The sequence below is a fragment of the Trachinotus anak genome, unplaced genomic scaffold (genome assembly GCF_046630095.1).
Source record: "Trachinotus anak isolate AG129_WGS33_773 ecotype Australia unplaced genomic scaffold, CSIRO_AGI_Tana_v1 ptg000001l, whole genome shotgun sequence".
NCBI classification, from domain to species: Eukaryota; Metazoa; Chordata; class Actinopteri; order Carangiformes; family Carangidae; genus Trachinotus; species Trachinotus anak.
The window spans coordinates 18957501-18979892 of NW_027273852.1; the positions used below are offsets into that span (position 1 = coordinate 18957501).

Consider the following 22392-nt stretch of genomic DNA (forward strand, 5'->3'; position numbering starts at 1 on the left):
GTCTAAAATACGGGGCCTTCAAATGAAAATATTTTAAATTGATACTTTAAGGATATTGCTAATAATAAAAACTGAATTAGGAAAAAAAAACACATCCTCAACCAGTGGCTCCTCCCACTTTGCTATTGCATTGGTTATCGTAATCTTTCCTCCTCTGCGGACCGGCCTCAAAGTGAGTCTTTTGTAGCTCACGATAAGAAAGAGGGGACAAAGTCCACAGTGCTTTGTGCCAACATGCCCTCGAAAGTGCAGCTGAAGCTAACACAAGGCTACACATTTCCCTCTTGTTTCCTCTTCTGTTTCCCTCTTGTGTACGTACGACCAGGACAAAGGTTCCCACTTGAGTTGTCTAATTCAGACTACACATGTCTCATAATTGCATTAGCTGTAGTTAAATGCATGGGCATGGACCTCTTGCAATGTAGTCACACTACAAAGGATTATCTCTGCACAGGCAGTGTGGAGAGGAGAAACACAGCGAACAGTACCCTTTTTAAATGTCCTGTGACTATTGCATTAATATAGACTTGAACATATACAAATCTCTGCTATAAGCTACTGTGAAGAACTTATTTAATTTTATTGGGTTTTTTTCATTATTGCTGTGCTGGAGGATTGTGGCTGCTGTCACATTTCTCCAGCACCCTATCCCCTCTGACATTTTAATATGTCTCCTTAATAATAGACCAACACTGTGGAAGAGACAGTGATACCATAAAAACCGTGGAGAGTTTGTGAATGAAAGGAGGTTATACCCACCTGACAGTGTGATGCATCTTCCATCCACCTCTGTGAAACGCACTGTATATTAGCAGTCAACAAGTCCCAAACATTTGTTTTCTATGTGGCCCTCACAGTGGCGTCTTGCCCATCACATTGTGTATTTACTCTTAACGAAGTTTCACATGCTTAAGGGCCCACAGAGTTGCCCTAGATGCACAGAGGAATTAGCTAAATACTTGTCGTAAATCCTCATCAGCCTTAAAGGCAGCCATGATTATGAAGTCATTATAGATGCTTCTTTGCACAGCCAGAGAGCATTAGATGTGACTAACGCCTGTCCTCTTCCCAGGGGGAACGGCCTCCCAGCAGAGAGGCTTCCTGGGCTGCATCAGGACTCTGACCGTCAACGGCGTGAGCTTTGACCTAGAGGAAAGGGCCAGGATGACGCCAGGGGTGAGCTCGGGCTGTCCCGGCTACTGCAGCGGCTCCAGCAGCCTCTGCCACAACAGAGGGAGGTGTATTGAGAAGAGCAACGGCTACATCTGCGACTGCTCCCAGTCCGCCTACGGGGGGACCACCTGTAACCAAGGCGAGTCCCATTCGGCTTGTTTTTGACAAAAGCTGCACGCCTGATGTAATTCTTTTAATAGATTAACGTCGATTACAACAAACAAAAAAATCGATCACTGTCAAGGTGATTCCATTACAGCGCACCAATAAAAATGCAAGTAATGCATGAGACAATTAATACTTGTCCTGACCCCAGAATCCAAGAACATTTAAAATGCATTAGACCAAATTATCTCCTGCAGACACCAACACTGAGCCCCACCAACACCCAACACACAGGCTGAGCAAACAGCCATATGGACGTGGTGGAGAGAAACAGTTTGAAGACACATCTGAAGGATAAGAGAGTCTGGCTGTAAATATGACTGACTGCGCCGCACTGTTTACACTGTTTACTCTCGCTCAGTCTGTTCAATATGAAAGTGGAACCTACTCCAGGACACAGCTGATCCGACTTCTGCTCAAAGATATTTCTGGTTTTAATTACAGCTTGGATTTTACCACAGTTAAATGTGTCACTGTGGAGAAGAGTCACAGTAGACCGTAGGTAGGGCTGGGCGAGGTGACTTCAGATCACCATCATGGTTATTTCAAACTTTTACCTCGATTGTGCTTAATGAACGATTACTTTAGTGCTGATTGGAAGTGAGGCGGATGTCTGCCTCATCTTTTTTTTAATTTTCATCTTTTATTTTACCTTTATTTATTCAGGAGAGACAGAGGATAGAAATCAAATTCTCAAGACAAACTTGAATGTACATTAAAACATAATTAAAACAATCCATGAACAGAAAAAAAAGACAGCATGGTGGCGCAGTGGTTAGGGCTATCACCCCATAGCAAGAAGGTCCTGGGTTTAAACTCCCTCTGTGTGGCGTTTGCATGTTCTCCCCGGGTACTCCGGCTTCCTGCACGTCAGGTTAATTGGAGCCCGTAGGTGTGAATGTGAGTGTGAATGGTTGTTTGTCTCTTCGTGACAGCTCTGTGATAGACTGGCGACCTGTCAAGGGTGTACCCCGCCCTCGGCCAATGGATTTATAGGATCGGATTTAAATAATAAAACAAATAATACAATTACAAATTGTAATAAAATAACACACAAGGATATGCATCATGTCAAATAATTGACATGATGCATATCAGTTATTTTGTTTTTTAACCTTCCGTGTGTTTTATGCTGTTGTTCTATGCTGGTTTGAATCTGAGTGTTTGGTCCCTCACTGAAGATGTGGAAAAAGTGTTTTATGGCTGCTGACAGACGAAAACCAAACCATTCGATTTTCTTTTTATTTACTTAGTGTATAAGTCAAGCGCTTGTGTTAAAACAAGCCACCCTGCAATGATACACAGCGGAGCAGCAGTAGCCTCGGGATTATCTGCTTCAGTGGATGTGCTAGCACCTACCACCGAAACAGTCTCTCAGCGAATGTGTTGTTGCAGCGGTGTGAAGCAAGACAGGGGTGTAATGGTGTCTTGGTGTGTAGGCATACCGTGGCCTCCATCCCGTTCACCCTACATTAACCCATTACATTTGAAAGGTAAATTACATCTTCACCCAGTTGCTTGTACAGGGACTTTTTTTTGTCTCAGCATCAGCACCAGCAGCACTTGTGAATCACTGCGGCGTTCAAGTAGCGTCCTCATCTCCATCTCCTTGTGGAGATGCTTCTCCCACTGGCTCGTTACTTTTCTTTTTGATGAGGTTTAATCATCAGCTCTGCTGTGTTTGTGGCAGTGACATCACGAATTTACTTGCTAAATATACTCATCCATTTTATATCCTACCACCATGTGGGTTCAGTAACAACAGCAAGGAGAAGGACTTTGTTCCTGGAGTTTATCCTCAGGACAGCACTTCATCCCAGGCTTGGTTCAATTTGCCCGGGGGGGCAACAACAGGCTACCTTAAAGGAGAACTCCACCAATTTTACACATCAAAGTTTGTTTACACCACAGATAACATGAGTTATTGTAAGATGTTTTGCTCTGACAGATGGATGCTGGTGCGTATCTCTGGCTATTTTTAATTAAGTGTATTGTAAATCCACCTGAGTCCATGTGCACCTGCAAATATACACCACTACATCTCTGCAGAAAGACTTGTGAGCTCAGGTTTAGTCTTTTAATATTATTTCAAAACAGAGCTTCCTGCACTGAAACCTGTTCTTTTCTCTCTCTCTCTCTCTCTCTCTCTCTCTCTCTCTCTCTCTCTCTCTCTCTCTGTGTTGCAGAGGTGTCGGTGTCCTTCGACAGAGAGTCCTCGGTGACCTACACCTTCCAGGAGCCGTTCTCGGTGATGCAGAACAGGAGCTCGCAGGCCACCAGCGTTTCCACAGAGAGCAGCAGCAGGGCCAGAGAGGACGTCGCCTTCAGCTTCGTCACCTCCCAGAGGCCGGCCATGCTGCTGACTGTCAGCACCTTCAGCCATCAGTACATCGCCGTCATCCTGGCCAAAAATGGTACATGCAAATTTTACACTGGGGGGGTGGCTGTGGTTCAGGAGGTAGAGCGGGTCATCCACTAATCAGACTTTTGCTGGGTTGATCCCCAGCTCCTCCAGCCCATGTGTCAAAGTGTCCTGGGGCAACATACTAAACCCCAACTTGCCCCTGATGATTGTCCCATCAGTGTATAGGTGTGCCGTATCAATGTGTGACTGTGGCAGGCAAAGTGCTTTGACTAGAAAAGCGAACAGTGCAGCTCCTTACATTTATACAAACATTTCAAAGCTGTAGCAATATTGCTAAAAAGCTCCATAAAGAACTGGTTGTGTTATATATTTCAGCTCTTTCACCACAGGCCTTAGAAACCAGTTCAGCTTCAGTCAGAATAAACTACACTTCATGACATTGGGATGAAAACATACTGTTTGTCATATGAAGCTCTCAGAGTTGCCCTCAGGTCTTCAGCCCTCAGCTGAAATGACAGTGATGTGATTCAACAGTGTGACTGTGAGTTCTAAATGTTGCTTTATTTTGAAGGTTTTTATGTGGGCGAGCAGTCATGGAATCAATTTTTTTTTCCAGCTAAGTAGCTCAGAAACTAAATCCAGATGTAAATTTCTTAGTTTACAGACTCTTTTTTTTGGCTTTTATGAGAATCAGTTAAATTTTTGTATAATGTTGGAATCAACTTTTATGACCTTTGACCTGCAAATTTGCACTATTGACCCAATATTTTGCCCAGCGGACTCATTTCGCTGGTGCGACCAGGCTTTAAGCTGTATCCAGACCTCCGAGCATCACCCTGAGTGACACCCACAGCAGGTGAAGCTGTTAGCCGGAGTCTGTGGCCTGATGCACTCGTTTGCGTTAAACCTGAACGCCCCTATTCCTCACGTCTCTGTAAACACCGAAGGGCAGAGGAGACACTTCATCCACGCCGACCTTCATACATAGGAGCACTTTGAGGATTTGAAATGAATCACAACACAAAGCCCTTCACCTACAGACTGGGAATTGTAATATTGACCCAGTTCCACTTGACAATGCAGAGCTCTCTGACTCTTTGATCTGGCGGCAACTCTGTGTGTGTGTGTGTGTGTGTGTGTGTGTGTGTGTGGGAGAAACAGTGAGCACATATTGACTTATTCAGTGTGGGAGTGAAGAGCTATGAGATAAATATTTGTATATTTCAAAAGGCAATTGAAGAAGTTTGGATATAGCAACCTATTTATATACAAGGAGCTGCACTGTTTAACTCAGTAGGTGTATTCTCTTCTCCTCTTTGGTTTTATAATGCAGTCTGCACATACTTGAGTATGTTTAATGTAAAATACAGTTGTCATGTAGTGGATTGGACTTTGGCATTGAGCACCATTGATCTTCCTGGAGTTCCCAGATGGAGCTCTCTGCAGAGACCTGTTTAAAGCAGAGCGCTACACGTCTTTTCATGCTCTGTATCCAGGGAGTCTGCAGATCTGGTATCACCTTCAGACAGACAGGAGTCCAGATGTGTTCAGCCCCGCTCTCAGCAACCTGGCAGACGGGCGTCTTCATCGGATCAGGATCCACCGGGTCGGCAAAAACCTCTATGTTCAGGTGGGTAATGGTCACACATTATTGCATGTGGATCCTCAAGGATCTTGTTCTGCAGATGTGAGTCCACTCAGCACCAATATTTAGTGCCAGTGCAGGAAGCAATGTGCAGTTCAAATAGTGCAGTGTGAAATAGAGATAGAGAGTGTGTAGAGGTGTGTTTGCTTTCAGTGCTGGGACCAAACCAAGTTCACAGTCTGTTTCATACCAGTGGTCAGTGTCAATATTTCTACTATTTATAGAATAACTGAACAGTTCACTGGGTCAAAGTCTGTTTTCACCTTTGATCACACGCAGCAGTGATGGAACAGTAGACTGATACACCCTGGAGTACACTTTTTCTTGTCCACTTTTGTGAGATTGTATTTATTTAATTACTTAAAATGTATTAAAATATATTGATATTGTCTTTTCATAACAAGTATTAATCTCTACAGGCTAATCCACATGTGTAACCTGTAACAGTTGAGAATGGATCCTTGTATGAATATTTATGTAGTATGTAGTTGATGCGCCTGAGGCTTAATTATTTTTAAATAACTTACCTATTTAATGTGAAACATATGTTAAGATGTATTTAAGATTTAAGAAGTTCCTCGTTGTTGAAAACCATTTGCCTGATGAAGGTCCAGCATCGAAACGCTGCAGATATATAGCTTATTTTTAAGTCAGACAGTGTGCAAGATTTTTGTGAGAAATAAAACCATGAGATATGAAACCACTGAAAGGCAGGAAAATATTTTGAAAGGGTGTTTCCCTAGATCTTTACTGAGTGGTGTCAAAAACTTCGACTACATACCAAATAAATACAGAAATAAAGTAACAGGAATAAAAAGGAAAGAGTGTAGATATGTATATACAAATAATATTTGTAATTATAATTATTGTATTAAATAATTGTAACTCAACTCCTTCATCCCACACATGAATAAACACACTTAAGAGAACCTGAGTATTACACTATGGCACAGTTCAAACAGGACACACATTTGAAATTGCATTTAAATTGCCATCTAAAGTCTGACCTTTCTTGCTTTCCTTGATGCAAAGTCATCAGTTACATTGTATGAAATCTGCCCAGCAATCACATGGTTAATACTGACACTGTGCAGAGATAGAAGCTATTTGATTGAATCCCCCGCTCCAGTGGGGAGATGTGTGGTCACACTACCTCCCGGCTACCCCACCCCAATCCCCCCGACAAGATGCAGCAACTGCCCATGATGCCCATATCTAAATCCCCCATTGGTCCAAACCTTCTGTCTGAAATGCTGATGGGAATCTGGAAGCCAGTTTGCTTTGACCAAAATGTTATTTTTCAAAAACATAATTTTGCATATAGTTCCAAATAGTTTTGAATATTTTGTTATGTAGTAGCTCTGTCAATCTTGAGTCAGCCAATCCAAAAAAAAAAGACCATATGAACATTGGTTGAAAAGTTAACTCTAACGGTAACTTTTTTTATTTAAGCTCCAGCAGTGTTGAAATCACTGTATTTTCAGTGTGAAGCGGCTCCACACCACACCACAGTCAGGTGGACTTAGAGCTGAATTTTCTACTTCCGATCCAAACACTTCACAGTGGAGAGGGTCTGCATAGACGTCAGTAGACGTAATCAAAATCCTGCAGAAACAATTGCAGATCCTCAGGTTAAGTGATGCATCTGAGTCAGCATGGTGGAGCAGAAGTGAAAGGTCTAAATCACTTCAAAGCAAACTGTGGGCGGATATGGTGCCGTGTGAAGCTGCAGAGAACACAATTCTCAATCTATAATGTACTGAAATGTGCTGCTGCTGCTGGTGTTACCTCGGTTCAGATTTCTTGTAATCGGCTTGTTATTTGATTTCTCCCCACTCAACCAGATCGACCAGGACATCCACAGAAAATACATGCTGTCATCTGATGCAGAGTTGATCTTAATCAGATCCTTGACATTGGGCAAAGTCACCAGTAAGTGCTCCCATGATGTCCAGAGAGTTGCTGAAAAAACTCATCATCCCCCTATTGTGGTGCTTTTGTCCCACCCATGCTTCACTTCCTGTCTCCATTATTTCACCATGTTTGGCTTAGTCACTCAGAAATTACTGTTACTCAAAAAAGTCAAACTGGTGAACATCAGTAACGATGTACATTTTGTCTCTGTAGGGAGGGAGAACCTCAACGAGGAAGTGATGCAAGCAGCTGCTAAAGGTTTCATTGGCTGCCTCTCCTCAGTGCAGTTCAATCATGTGGCACCACTGAAGGCAGCGCTGACGAATCGAGGAAGCTCACTGGTCACCATCCGTGGTCCACTGGTCCAGTCAAATTGTGGAGCCCTGGCAGAGTCCACCTCACACACTCTGCAAGGTAGAACGCTCACACACACACACACACACACACACACACACACACATACACACCACCACTATATACCAGGTTGAGCTTCATGCTGAGCGACAAACACCGGGAACCACACAAGCTGGTGACTGACACACTAACACTTAAAAGTAGATAAAGACAAGACGTCTGTGACATCACCTGCAGGTCACCCTGAATTTCAGAGTTTAGTTAGAATTGAAGATGCTGGTCTGCCTTTAAACATCCTGCCAGTCAGTTAGTTGATTAGCGGTGTGGGAGTTTAGTTGCCAGTTCCAGCTTCTCAATTGTGTGGATTTTCTGTTTTTCTTTGTATTATCTCTAAACTGAATGAGTGGGAAAAAAGTGACGTGTTCATCGACAATAGAGCCTCTGTAACTGAGGACAATCTCTCATTCTTTCATGGATCTGTCTAAAAAATAAAGTGTGTTCCTGTGATTTATGCTTCATATTCTCAGAGTAATCAGCCTCCACTACAGCAGCTGCCATAAGAACTTGAAACTTTAATGATTTTAAGTTCAAGATTTACTTTGTGAGCACAGAACAGCTCGCATGAAAGAAAACTACAAGTGTGGCAGCAAAGGTACTTTTGTTATCGTAACTTGTGGCCATGAAAACAGTGCAGACTACTGACTGGTGAGAGAGAATCGCCACTACTGCATCATCATTGTGCAAGACAGGACGTTCTGAACAAACCTGCCTTTTTTAAACAGCCAAGTGTCAGTACACTGCTCATTGTAGCCTTCTCCTGTTAGTTATTTACTGTACTTTTACTATGGCAACCCACAAACCCACGCCATGGTCAAATAAGGAGGTGCAGATGTCTCTTAGTGGATTCCCTTCGATATCCTTCATCGTTCACATGTGTGATGCATTGAATATAGGAAGTACTGTCTGCAGTGGAAAAAGAAGTACCTGGTACCAGAAGCGAGCAGAGCTGAGTTGGTAGCATCGGTCGAAAAACACTGTTGGTTTCGTCCATCCATGTCCATAAAATTCACCAGCTCTCTCTTATCACGTCATTTCTTCAGTCTGCTGTCTAGAAATTTCTACATTATTCACTCCCGTCATGTCCGGACATCGTCTGGACTCACCTCTTCAGTCAAGCCGTGATATTTAACCCGCAGGGATAGGGTTTATGGGAAATTGTGTTTGTTAATAAATATTGAATAAACAACAATATGAGACAGTCTTTCAAAAAGCTACAGTGCTTTTCCAAACACATGAAGTGAACCACACAGCGTACTGTTGATAAAGGCTTTGTTCCAATGCAGGAGTTTTACTTATTAGCATAGTTATAAATGTCAGTGGGATTTTGAATGAGGTTTTCTTACTTCTGGACCAGAGCCCAGAAGTTCTGGTTTCACTTCGGCTCTCAATAAAAAAAGAGACAATTGCAGCTTTAATTAATTTCTCTATCTTTTGGCCTGGACCAAAATGTAAAATGCTTGTCTCTGCTGCTGAGCTGTTTGGGTCTTTATCACTTTCTCTCCTTTTACTGCTTCTGTCCATCCCTCTGCTGCACTTGGCTGGATGAAACTCCACTCCCTGCATTGTGTAGTGATGCGTGTTTACCGATGCCTGTTGCACACAGTAGGCGTACCGTACAGACAGAACTTTACACAGGAAACAATAGGTATGGGTGTTTGGACTCACACTAAACACAAGTAGTTTGCAGCTTTCAGTGTTGCCCTTACATCGATTTCATTGTGGCAGCCCACCACAATATCAACACTGACCGCCACATATTGATCTTCTATTTTTTTTTAACTGTTTAAAATGGGTAAAATCTTATTTGTTTGTAGAGATGTGTGGAGCACATTGATTCCCTCTCTCTCTCTCAAACACAAAAAACACATTGAAAACTGACCTGTCTGTCATAGTTGAACTGGCCACAGAGAAATGCACACAGCCTGTATTCAGAGACTGAGCCTTAAAACCAGCCGTCAGGAACTTTGTGATGTCACAACAAAGCAGTCACTCTCAGCCATGCCCCAAGCCCCGCCCACCTGGACCCACCATCCAACCTTGCAGGATTTGGTTTCTCAGTGTTTACCTGAAGTCTGCTATATTTTTATTTGACCACTCAAAAACCAGCCAGAAAATCAGAAGAGAGGCTCAGACCCTCTCTTCTGATTTGCTGATTGACCTGTTGTTACTAGAGCTCCAGAGAGAAGCCTGAGAGAGGAGATGTAAAACTACACTGAGATGGTTTTTGGTTCTTAAAACCACAAATATATCTTCTGATGGATATCAACACTTCAAATAAAACCCTGGAAAAATGTTAAGATATGGCACCTTTGATGTCACATGACTTTACAACTACGAGGCTTCCCGTTTAACTGTTTGACTTTTGAAAATTGACTTTTAACTACTGACTTGTGAATTCTGCAAATGAGAATCTGTCTAAACCAGACACACGTCAGCTGTCTTTTCAGTCATCTGTCTGACAGAGCAGATGCATTTCTATTTTTATTATTAGAGCTGTCATCAGCCCGATAACAGAAACACAAATGTCTTCACACAGTCATGGTTAGAGCTTTTTAATTGGGTGCAGCAACTCATGTTTCAAAATAAAGCAATAAAGTATTTGACATAGTAGACAAAGGCTGAGCAGGCGTTGTCTCATTGACATCCAGCCAACACCTATTCTTACAACATACACAGATAGACATCAATATAGGATAGAAAATAGATATCGAACGATAAAAGATTATTTTGAAATGCCATCCTAATGGTCCTGTCTGTTGCAGTACCAGGTGGAGCAGAGATTCTCTCATCCACAGGGTCATGGAAATTCTGTCCATCATTGCTTTGGCAGTTACACGAAACAGCTCATCATGTGGAGCTGCAACATGCAACCGCCAGCCGCACGCCTCAAGAGTCGTTCACTCTCCTACGCCATTCAGTCTGACACTTTGACAGGGGTTAAATGGGTCAGCACACATCAGCTAATCCCCCCCCCCTTCCTCCTCCTCACCACCCTCCCCTCTGAACAAGGTCCCAACGCAGGTCAGACTCTGGATGGTTCTAATGATCAGGCGTCTCTGTCAGGGATGAAAACTCGAATCAGTGATATTGAGATGAGATGATGGCGATGACATTTAAAAGTCATTTAACCGACCAGAGAGGTAGAGCCAGAGAAAAAACAGATATGTTTGGTGTGATGTTGCCAGAAGGAGAGAAGTGAAACTGCACCTAAACTTCATCTCGTTATCGTGTCATATAATTCTGTGTAATTCTGCAGCTTAGCAGTGAAGCGCATTGAATTACACCTCTTTGATAAAGGTGGCAACCACAGATACCTGAGATCTTAACACCATGCTTGCAACTCCCGTATAAAGGGGACATTAATGAATTCACTCTGTCTTTTTCTGTTCTTCCAGATCAAGCAGTAACAGCCAATAAAGATAAAGAGCCGCGTGGCAATGGCACCCAGAAGGATTTGGCAGTGATCGCAGGTCTGTTTTTCTCTCCTCTGTGCTGGTTTGTTTTTCTTTGGTTAATTGAAAATGAGTCCCAGCTGTTTGCTATTTGTCATACTCCCCATTTTCTTCTGTCTTAATTCTTTTTTTCTTTTTTTTTCTGTTCTCCGCCTCAGCCCAAGCTCATTTTCATCATTGCAGTGCCACTTCGGCAGTTTGGTTTGAAATTACATTTAAGTTGATGATGGTAATGTTTGAGGATTTGTGTGGGTTGTTAGCAGGGAGTATTTGTTTTGCAATAAACTTGTTTAAAGGAATAGTTTGACAGTTTAAGTCTAACCTCCAATATGATAAACCAGTTAGGGATACGGGGGAAGGGACACTGTAGGTAGAGGTCTTTAAACAGCCATGACCCCCAACCTGAGGACCTGATCAATGAACTGGTCTCTCTGCAAAATCCTGTTCGGACAAAGAACCAAAATAGTCTGATCAACACACACTGCATTTTATGTCAGCAAATCAAAACAACTTAGCATGACGTAGCATAAAGAAAGCAGACATAGCACCTTTAGAGATCCTCAATTAACGCTGTATATTGTGTTTGTTTGATTACTAAAACCGAAGTGTAAAAACAACAATTTCCTGTCTTTCCTGTCTTCCTAGAGGGAGGGGTTGGGGTCATGTGCAGGAACATTTCTTGGTCCAGTTTCCAGGCAACCGCCAGAGACTCTAGACTTTAGACTCTAGACTCCTTTAGGATTAAGAATTAGATGACGGCATTTTTAAAAGTATACAAATATACTCGATAAAAAAAGCCTCTTTCATGTCTGGAACCTTTATTATTTGTGCTTCAGTTGAAAACTGCAAAATAATCTGGATCTTATCTCTATATTGTGTTATACCCAAAATGTGTGCGTGTGACATGTTATTGCAATACACAGAGTGTACCAAAGTGTTAGCACTGTGTGGATGTAATTGTATGAATTGTCCAAAGATAAGCTAATGATTTCAAAAAGCAAAAGCATAGATTTTTAAACTCATCTAGCATGAGAAAATTAAACCTTTACATCAAATGAGATAATGCAATTTTTTTTTAAATGATATTTGAAATGAATACTTTAATGTGAAGGCCTGAAGTCCTACATGGTACACTTGTTAAAATCCTGATTTTTAATTAAATTAATGCATCCAATTTTGTTCTGCATTTACAACAAACGTTAGATATATGAATCATCTTAAACGGAGTAGATAAATTGTGTAACGCTGGAAAACTGTCATCGACACTGTGATTACATTGTTATTGTAAAAAAAAAAAAAATTCTGCTACAATTTAAGTAAATTAACAGAACCTCAGCACATCAGTGGCAAAGTAACTACCAATTATGCTTCTCTGTCAGACAGTGCTGTCAAAGTAACGAGACATGTTTGCAAACACATGTTGACACTGATTTAATGATTGCTAATTAAGAGTTTTGTGTTTAAAGGTAACAGTTTTTTGTTGACATTGACATTACTGTGACCAGTTAAGATCAGGATCAGAAAAAAAAAAAAACGCAACATCCCTCACTAACACTCACTGATGCAACTTCCCTGCTGTGTTCTCAGGTGTTGTCACAGCCGTGGTCTTCATCGCCGTGTGCGCTCTGGCTGTAATGAGCCGCCTCCTCTACCAGCAGCGGCAGTCCCAGACGAGCAGCGGCAGCAGCAGCATCAAAGAGGAGCACAGACACAGCGTGTACACAGACTACAGGACAGAGCTGCACCTCCACAACTCAGTCAGGGACAACATGAAGGAGTACTACATCTGACTGCAGCGTGCACCCTTTGGCCCTAAGTCGCAAAATTTACCTCTCTCTTATAAAGGATTAACAGGTGGATGTGCTGCCGCAGCATTTTTGAACAACGAAACATCTCCGTGCCCTGGAAGTCCCCCAGGAACACTGCAAAGGTCCACTCTCTTAATGCTCAAGTACAAGCAAGTGGCTGAACCTTTACAGCTGTTAGTGTATTTGATGTTGGTGAAACTGTCCGAATCGAGCTGCTGTGGTTTCTGTCGTCCCAAAATGTGTAAAGCAAAAGATGAATGTTCTGGCAGGGGCTGGACAGAGGGACACTGAGAGTGCAGCGATCAGAAGCTGCTGTCCATCCTGAAGGCGCACAACTTAAAAGATTTAAAACCCTCAAATGCTGAATATATCCACATTTCAGTGGGACTCACTAAATTGTACTCGCAAAGTCAGGAAATGTAGGCCAGGCCTGTAAGATATGCGCGCGTTCGCTGCTGTCTTTGTTTTTGCAGTGGTGGTGAATGTTGTAGAAGAAGAAGAAAATGAAATGGGGACAATACTGCCTATACTGTATGAGTGCCTAATTTGCATACAAGTTTTTATTTTAACATTTTTGCAGTTATTTCATGTGATTTGCACAGAGGCAGTTGCATTTACATAGCAAGGAGCTTATTGTCATTCGGTGCTGCAACCCCCACCACGCAGAAAAAAAAGGAAATGGGAATTTCCCAGTCATGCGTAACATCTGCCAGTTGACCATCGGTAACGTCTCTTTCACTGAGTTGTTTTCTACTGCACTGTTTGAGGCAGCATTGAGGCTGAAAACCCGTAACAAGTTCAATGAATCTAATCTTTTGTCAGCTGGATACATACCAGGTTACCTAGTCGAGCTTTGTGCACCATTTAGGCCACATTTATTTAGTTATGGGCAATATTTAGCAGATGACCTATGAAAACATGGATTTTTGTATTTATTTAATTGTGCTAATTCATTGTGTATTATTTTTCCAGTACATACAAACCTGTATGATGAGAGTAGCAGAAATAAGAAATTAGAAGAGAGGATTATAGTATTCAATAAAAAAAAAGTTATTTACACAATATGTACAATAAGAGGTGTATGTACCAAACTGCCTTTGTTAGAGTCGCCAAACTCTGCAGGCAGCCGGGAATAAAAACCAATGGATTGACTGTCTGATGCTGGTTTGTGACAAAAATCTTGTGAGCCATGCAGCTCCCAAGCGTCTTTGGAGTTCTGTGCAGCAGCTGCTTGGTACCATATGTACAGGAAGCGTTGAGGGGCAGCAACAAATCTGACCAGCATGCTGGTTGAGTCGAGTTTGCGGTCGTATGAAACAATCACAGCAGCAAGTTTTTTGGGGCTTGTACATCTACAGTAAGCACCGGGGGGTAAAATGTGTGAGTCACGACCGACTCTGCCACCATTGTTGAAATTCTTTTATCACATCTGCGAGCTTGGTGATATGCAGAAACAAAGTAGGCAGGAAAAGCTAGGCGTGATGCTCACGGTGTGAGGCTGTGGTATTAATTATGGACCAGTGTAGACCCAGTGCGTAACGAAAATCAGAAAGTGCTGGTTCAAAAGTTTTAGTTTGCAGCTTTTTGCAAACAAAGAGAAGGCCACCATGTTACCTGACATAATTTGTTCATTTATCTACAATTTGAATTCCAGGGATAAGTGGTGTTTTCTATATATTTCAAGCAGAATACTTTTTATAGACATCTTAACGCTGATTGATTATAAGAAACCGTACATACTTAAACAAGATGAAAAAGTCTAGAGCCACCTAGAGGTGCCGAGAGCACATTACACATCCAAAAAATACTAAATTTGACCTGACAGTTGTGCCAGAGGGAAAGCGATTACTAAATTTACGTTGTAGAATCAGCTTGTCGGGTCCATCTCTACATTGTTAGCTTTAGCTCATTATCCACAGGTTTTAGCTGCTCTCAGGTTAGCCGTCTTTGTCAACATCAATTGTACTTTGAGCTTAACATGCTAAACATGAGGGTTAAGACCCCAAAAAAAGCTGCGTCCGAGGATGACAGGAATGCGGCATTTGTTATTTTTTAAAGTGTTGGACAAGTCAATATGATTCCTCCTAAATGTGTGTAAAAATTCAAGGGAAGCAAACCAACACTTGTGAAGACATTGGACTGTGATTCCAAATTGTTTTGTACCAATGCGCTGATGAACTGATGGATGAGAAGGCGGACAAACGATACCACCCTGCCTGGAGCCCTGCTGCTGCCATGGCTAAAGATTATGTGACTGAAAGTGACACGGGAGCGGCCTGGTCAAAAGATAAGGCCTCCGGACCTTATCTGTGCATGTCCTTGTAATCTAAGTACGTCTCAAGATGTGATAGTCTGCAGATCTCCAGTATCAGAGAATGAATACATTACCTCTCAGAGTGTTTAGGTTATATTGCAATGGGTAATATCACGTGGGTACTTCTTCTAAATGATTTGTATAGCTGCAGTTTTATTAAGGATCTATTGTATAGATGTATAATTTAATAATAAAAGTGAATATATTGTTAATCCTCTGTTGTAAAATGGCTTGACTCCAACCACTCGAAACAGGGTCTTGAATTGTTATGAAGATGTTTAAAGGCTTTTTTCCTCCTGTGGCAGACCAGCAGTTACTCCAATCCCAAGTTTAACACAGTGTTTGCAGGTGGGAAACCAGTGAGGGATCACATCCTTGTGGCTACACTAGCGCCTCCTACTGTTTGAGGGTGAAATCTGGAGGGGAATCGTATGAACCTTTCGTAATGTGCCCTCCAATAAAGGTCCTGAAAGATCTATTGCTTGGCCTTTTTTTTAGCTGTTTTAGGGGTTTAATTTTCTTGGTGCAATGGCAGCAATTGCTCAGTTTTTTTAAAAACACTCTTTTTGCAGTGTTATTTCTTGTCATTGCATCTAACAGTTGATGATTAAGTTAATAATTCCACATCAAAATACATATAATGATAGACAATTACGTCATGCAGCTGACCTGAACCTTGTCCAGTAATAAAAGGGCTTTATATAAGAATGCAGGGCATTGAAATCATGTTACATTAGGTGGGAGGCCATTACATTTCGCTGAATGGCTTGACAGTGAGATAAGTGGTAATTATGTTGTGGCAGTTTAAGTCAATACTCCAATACATGGAAAACAGGAATCAGTGTTACGTAGTCTAAAACAAACGGACTATTTTCACTTTATCCAAGTGTGTCCTGTGCTCGTTTTGAGCAATACTGCATTTTGGAAAGACAGTGGGGGAAAAATTGAATCACATGGCAAAACTTTCCTCCATAATCACAACATATAGCTATTAGATAAAAGTGAGTAAATAAAATAGTTCATACTAAGTGACGTATCAATCTCAACAGCACGCATCTTTGTGAACTGAATGATAGAAAAAAGTGTTTTTTTAGTTATAGGAAACAAACACAAACACCACCTGGTGTATGACTATAGCTGTGTCCCAGTTCAGGGCCGCATTCTTCAGAGGACGCGTCTTTGTGGCTGCGAAGGCTGAACCTAATGTGAGGGTCAGGCCTATGGACAATTTTTGATTTGTGTCAGCAGCTGTGCTCGCCCTTACCGCTACGTTGCAACCATAGACTGTATATAAAAATGGACGTCGACGCTGGCTCCGGAAAATGAAGCCAATGGGGAAGTGCCTTAAACCTGCATTCTATCGAATGACCATCAGGGGGCGACTCCACTGGTTGCAAAAAGAAGTCCGATTGTATGGAAGTCTATGAGAAAATGACCCTACCTCTCACTTGGTTTATGACCCCAGTAAACGTTTTCATAACGAGTTTATGGTCTCAATCGCTAGTTTCAAGTCTTCTTCAATACAACATGATGTTCATTTTTAAAATTATAGTCCCATTTAATTTAAAATAGACGATAAAGTAGGGTGTGCATTGGGGCGTGGCTAACGTATGATTGACACATTTTGGCTTGTCAATCAAGAGCAGTCCCTTTTAACTATTAACTTTCAAAAGTACTTTAACACTTCGTAATAAAGTTTACCTCGACTTATGGAAAATGACTTCGGACAGTTTAGGTGGGCGGGCACAGTGACCTCGGCTCTTAGGTCAGCTCCACCCCTCACTCCTCCTCAGCTCCACCCTCTTCTCCAAATCAGAAAGACAATTCGCAAACTAATGGGTGACATCACGGTGGGTTGCCACTTGGTTGCAACGAGCAGCCTCTGTTGCCTAGCAACCCTGACAACACATTACTTTTTTTCACAAAAACGTTACATTTAAGGCCCATGGTTCAAACAGGTGTGCCATTAGCTGTTGAGCTGAAACCTAATACTTAAGTTTGAAAGCAGGATTCTTGCGCTGTCTGTCAGTGTTTGCAGTCATATTACTTCCATTACCGGCACACAGTGAATCTTGGGATAGGTTGGCCAACAAAGGATCCACCTGCTGGATCCTTCGATGCCCAGGAGAAGAAGGCATTTTAAGGAGCCTTCGAAATGGCGCAGCTGCTGTGACGCAGTCGTTCTTCAAATGCAGCCTCTGAGGGATGCAACCCCTGACTTGGGACACATCTAATGACGGCTGTATACCACCTGGTCGGTAGCTCCAGATGGAGGTAATGCGAACAAATTGAGATCACCACTGCAGATGAGACTTTCTTTGAACTAACTGAATTACAAGACAGCAGATGACTGCAATTTTTTTTCTTGACCACTCTCAAAGTAACTTATAATGATTACATACAATATGTAGTGACCCCAACAGTGACATGCACTTTTTTTTCCCCAGCAGTGATAAAAGCAGCCACAACCCTTTGCTTACCACATTCAGTAGCTTGAACCATTACAGTCAGTAGCATGACTAAAGATGAGGCCAGTGCCCTGTGAGCCACGTGAGGGACCGCCCAATAATGTAATGACCTTTTAAAAGCAGCTCTCATAAAGATGCTGCTACATCTTTTGCCAACACAGGAGTGAGAAGCGCGGGGGGGGGACTTTGAAGAGCATCCAACAGACTAAACCATGCATAACCTGTAGCTTAAAGTAAATGTTTGGGTTTTTTTGTACTGCTTATCTATTCCAAACTGTCTGTACAGATATTTTAAAAGAAAACTCTTTGGAATGTGGTGCCTCTGAGTATCTGCTACTCCAAGCCTCCTTTACATGTTCTGTATGCCTCTTAGTGCCTGTGTTGTGTGCACAAACAAAAGCAAATAAAATGTCACACGTTTTTTGCCTTTAAAAGCTCGTTTTTCTTTGATTAATTTGTTGTGAGTAACTGGAGTCTTGCAGGCAGTTGTCCAGACAAATTTACAAGATATCTGCACAGTTTGTGCAAAAGATACTATTTTAATACCTCCAGAGAATATGTGAATCACTGCAGCGTTGGCAGTTCATCCTCGTCTCCTGTCTTTGAGGTCATAAATGAGGTTATATTTGGACCTGCTTTCACGAAACGATAAATCTTTATGCATTCTCCATCATGATGAAGCCACAGTCAAGCCAGTAAACCGTTGTGTTTTGATTGACTGTGTAAAGATGCAGCGGGTGTTGCCCCTGTTATCAGACTGTCATTTGGCTCTGCTGAGTAGCATTTGGGCTGGAGGAGCTTTGAAATGCATTCTTAGGAATCACAGAGCTGACCTCAGTGAATCCAATTTACATGTGGAGTTACAGTAAACAAGCTCAACACGCCATTACCCAGAACCTCTCGTGTACCGCCGTCACTGGACACGTCGATGCGATTCCAGGCAGCGGCTACTGCTGCTAATAGTTTTTCAGCAGGGCTAAGAGTTGCTACAAATATGCTCTTTGCTTGCTCTATAATTTACTGGCTGATACCATTAGTGTCCGAGTGTACATAAGGGACAGATAAACACTTTAATGGCCTTTTGAAATCAGCTCTTTTTTTAGAGTGTAATATAAGGAGGGACTAAACCAGTGGGGATTCAATCTCTAAAAACTGCTAGTTTACAAGTAGCTGCTGCTGCTACAGAAGGAGTGATCGTCATCATGGGCGATCAATACATGGCTTCTCCCTGATGGATGTCTCCCGCCCCCGTCATTGTTGACGGATCATTGTTCTTGAGCTCCTGGAACAGTCAAACAAGGGTTGGCAGTGAGATGTGGATTCACTGGATTAACTGTGCTGCATTGTGTAACATGACACTCTCAAATGTGTTACATAAAACATTGTGGAGACATTGCATGTGCATCCCTGCTATGTTATTAATTGTTCATGGCAGTTTGGCAGTGCTGCAAAAAGCACATCACGTTTCAATATTTATTGATCCAAGGTCAAGCCTCCTCAGATTTCTGCTCTCAAGATCAGTTTAGTCCTCAAGTCTCACGGCAGACGAGTCCAAGTCAAGTCTCAAGTCTACATCTCTACATCACAGTGAAAGGTATCTGTGCACCAGCAAACATACACAAGTGTATTGGCAGACGTGTAAATATATGTATGAAGACGTTCTAAAGCTGGCAACTACCTAACATGAAAGAACACATTTCACATTTTTGACACGTGACCTCTATAAAAGCTTAGTGTCGACAGACTGGTACATGTAGGTGTGAGAGAGTTGTTGTATTGTGAGGTTTCCTTCTGCCCATATTTTTTTGCTGTGACTCTCACCTGCTGCTCTGAACGAGTGTTGACGGGCTGTGGCACTTAACTGTCAGGTAACAGTCTCTCTCCTAACGTCTAATCAGTTCCCCTTGTGGTTCACAGTTGACTGAGGTGCTGTGGATACAGCACAACCCTGTGCCCTATGAATTACGTTTCTATGCAGCTAATAGCTATTTGTGTGTCACACTGCCACAGCAGGTTAACACCCAATCACAAAGGTGTCAGTACTGACATTTTTATTTCATTTAACCATCTCTCATCTTTCCCAAACATGTCCAATACATGTGCAGGAACAGCCAGTTGATCCTTGGCTATGACTGGTCACCTGTCAGTGATTCCAGTTTTGCTGCTGGTACATACATACATACATATGTCTGCCATCCCATTCTCAGGGACACGACATCTCAGCAACACCTTGAATTTGACATAAAGGTCCACTTTGACTATAGAAAGAACTGATTAGATTATGGTGGTAACAGGTCAAGGTCAAGGTCATGGTGACACTTTTTAGCCATTACTCAAGACTGCTCAAAGCAATTATGACAAAATTTCACACAAAAGGTTAATATTTTACATGACTCTGGATAAACAGGAATGTCATCTGAAACTAGTCTGAGTGGCAGAGGCAGTAATTCTAGTTTTCCTTTATTTTACCAGGAAGTCCCATAGGGACAGGGTATAAGGGAAAAAAATGTAGGACCACATTTTGGATGCTTTAAGCGGCTGTTGATCTTCAGAGTGAGTTTCAGCTAATTGTTTAGCTCTCTGGCGCACAGCTTCACTATTCTGGTCCACTCACTGCTATCACTGTCATTTCTGTCCTCAGCAGGCAGCTGTTTGAAGTGAAATAGCTCTAAAAAGCCACTGTCAACTACCTGCTCAGCGGAAAACAGCAGGCAGACACAGAGAGCAGCTGGTGGACAGAGCCGAGCATTTAGCAGAACATGTGAATGTAGAAGTCCTGAACAAGGCTTTTTTCTCTGACGTAACCTAAATGATGTAATTAAGTAGTTAGCTAATTATGTGCTTTGGAGGTAATGCTAGATTACTGCTGCAGGCTGAGCTAATCAGCCAGGTACATTAATGTTGTGCTGGGCAGTCTGCCTCTGTCTCCTGACACACTCCACCTGCCCAAGGCACGTCTCCGGACTTCCCTCCTGTTTCCAGATCCACTTGTTCGCCTGTTTCCCATCTCCAATCAGTGGAACGTCCCCGCCCACCAACACACCTGTGCCTCACTTCCCTCGTTTTCTCCCCTGTAGTCATTTTTCCCCAGTTAGTTTCAAGATTGTTGCACGTCCCTTTCTGCTGCTCATTGCTGTGGACTTTCTTGCCTGTGCTACCCATGCTTTGCTTGCTGTTGTCTGCTGTAAGTCTGAGCTGTGAAAAAACAATCTCCTCCCCTCACCTTCCTTTCCTTAACCTCAATGGAAAACATCATGAGGTCAAGGAAAGATGTGAAGGAGAATTCAGAGGAACTGAAAGAGGACTGCACTTAAACTAGGCTTTTTTTTTTTTTTTTTTTAAACCAACTTTATAACACAGGGAAGATAAATACAGTGACAAACTCAATACTGTGTCTGCAATTCAAGTAAGGTTTCTTCTCCCAAACAAACTCACATCTTCCATGAAACAATGTTTTTAATTTATACATTTATACATCAGTTTCTCAAAGGATGTAACAGTAAAATAGATATTGTTAAAAATTAAAAGAAAAAACAAACAGGATTGAAATATTGAAATGATGTACTATGAAGGGAATGTATGAGTAGGGAAAGATGAGCTGTTAAAATAATAAATAAAAATAAAGAACTGAGAAAATGGCCAGAGTTTTTTTTTTTTTTTAAGAGAGAAAATTCCTTTTTTAAGCTGATGATATTGTTAACTAGAAATTCAGTATGCTTGTTGGAGGATATTTTTAAGCTTTATTTATGGATTTGGAGCTCAGCCGATCATGCAAGGATTTCCATAGGTTGTTGATTGTGTCTGTCTCTACATTTATGTGGATCTGCCATGATGAAGCTACAATGGTGTGTCACTTTAAATGCTGCTGCCGCAAGGAGCTGTGTGACGCCATTATCTCAGCAGTGTTTCCTATGCTGAAGGAGATAAGATAGGAAGCACTGAAGCTCCTTTCCTCAGTATTTAGAGAATTCGACCAGCTCTTATCATGGCTGCCACTTATTTTCCAGACCATTTCCCTCAGCTGGGATTCCAAAACAAAAGACGAACAGTGTTCATCCTTTGTTCTATAAGTGTCTTCACTGCACCAGCCTGCCTGTGGGTCTGTGCTTTGGTCCTTCCTGCCTGTGATCCTACCACCTACCTACAGTCACTCCTACTCTCACATGCCCTGTTAAGTTTGGACAATCGCTTGGGTCAACCTGTGTGGGCTTACAGTCAGGCCGCACGTCAAACGCTCAGGCCAGTAACAGAACCTGATATTGATATGTCTTCATTTCAGCGCTCATCTCCGCAAAGACGAGCTGTGCAGACCGTGGAGCTGCATGGGAGTTTATAGAGGTTACTGTGCATAATTATCCACACCAATCATGCTAAATTGGGCAGGAAATACACCGCACCAGACACAAGTTGTGATCAGTGAATCTCTGTCAGTCTGATTTAATGAAATAATAATGTAATAAAGAGATGACTCCATGTTGGTAACAGCCTCACAGCTGCTACTCATTTTAAATGACCCCAGATGGAGTCGCATGTGTCCCATTCGCCAACTGTTGCCCTCCATGTGTTTGAATTTCTTTCTGCTTCGTCCTGAGATTAGAACACACACACACGCACATACACACAGTCTTGTGTAACAAAACAGAGAAATGAGATGAAGTGGTTTGGATCGCCTCC

The 22392-nt window shown here is 42.1% G+C and overlaps 1 protein-coding gene across 1 annotated transcript in view; it reads left to right on the forward strand.

Moving 5' to 3' along the window:
- Positions 1-15726, forward strand: part of LOC139623759 (contactin-associated protein-like 5) — an 87637-nt gene extending 71911 nt beyond the window's left edge. The window contains exons 18-24 of the mRNA XM_071482252.1: positions 1073-1312; positions 3525-3752; positions 5200-5333; positions 7193-7280; positions 7476-7676; positions 11072-11146; positions 12716-15726. Coding sequence (XP_071338353.1) covers positions 1073-1312; positions 3525-3752; positions 5200-5333; positions 7193-7280; positions 7476-7676; positions 11072-11146; positions 12716-12918 — 1169 coding nt within the window. The 3' untranslated portion in view covers positions 12919-15726. The remainder of the gene's footprint in view (positions 1-1072; positions 1313-3524; positions 3753-5199; positions 5334-7192; positions 7281-7475; positions 7677-11071; positions 11147-12715) is intronic.
- The last annotated feature ends 6666 nt before the right edge of the window (positions 15727-22392 follow it).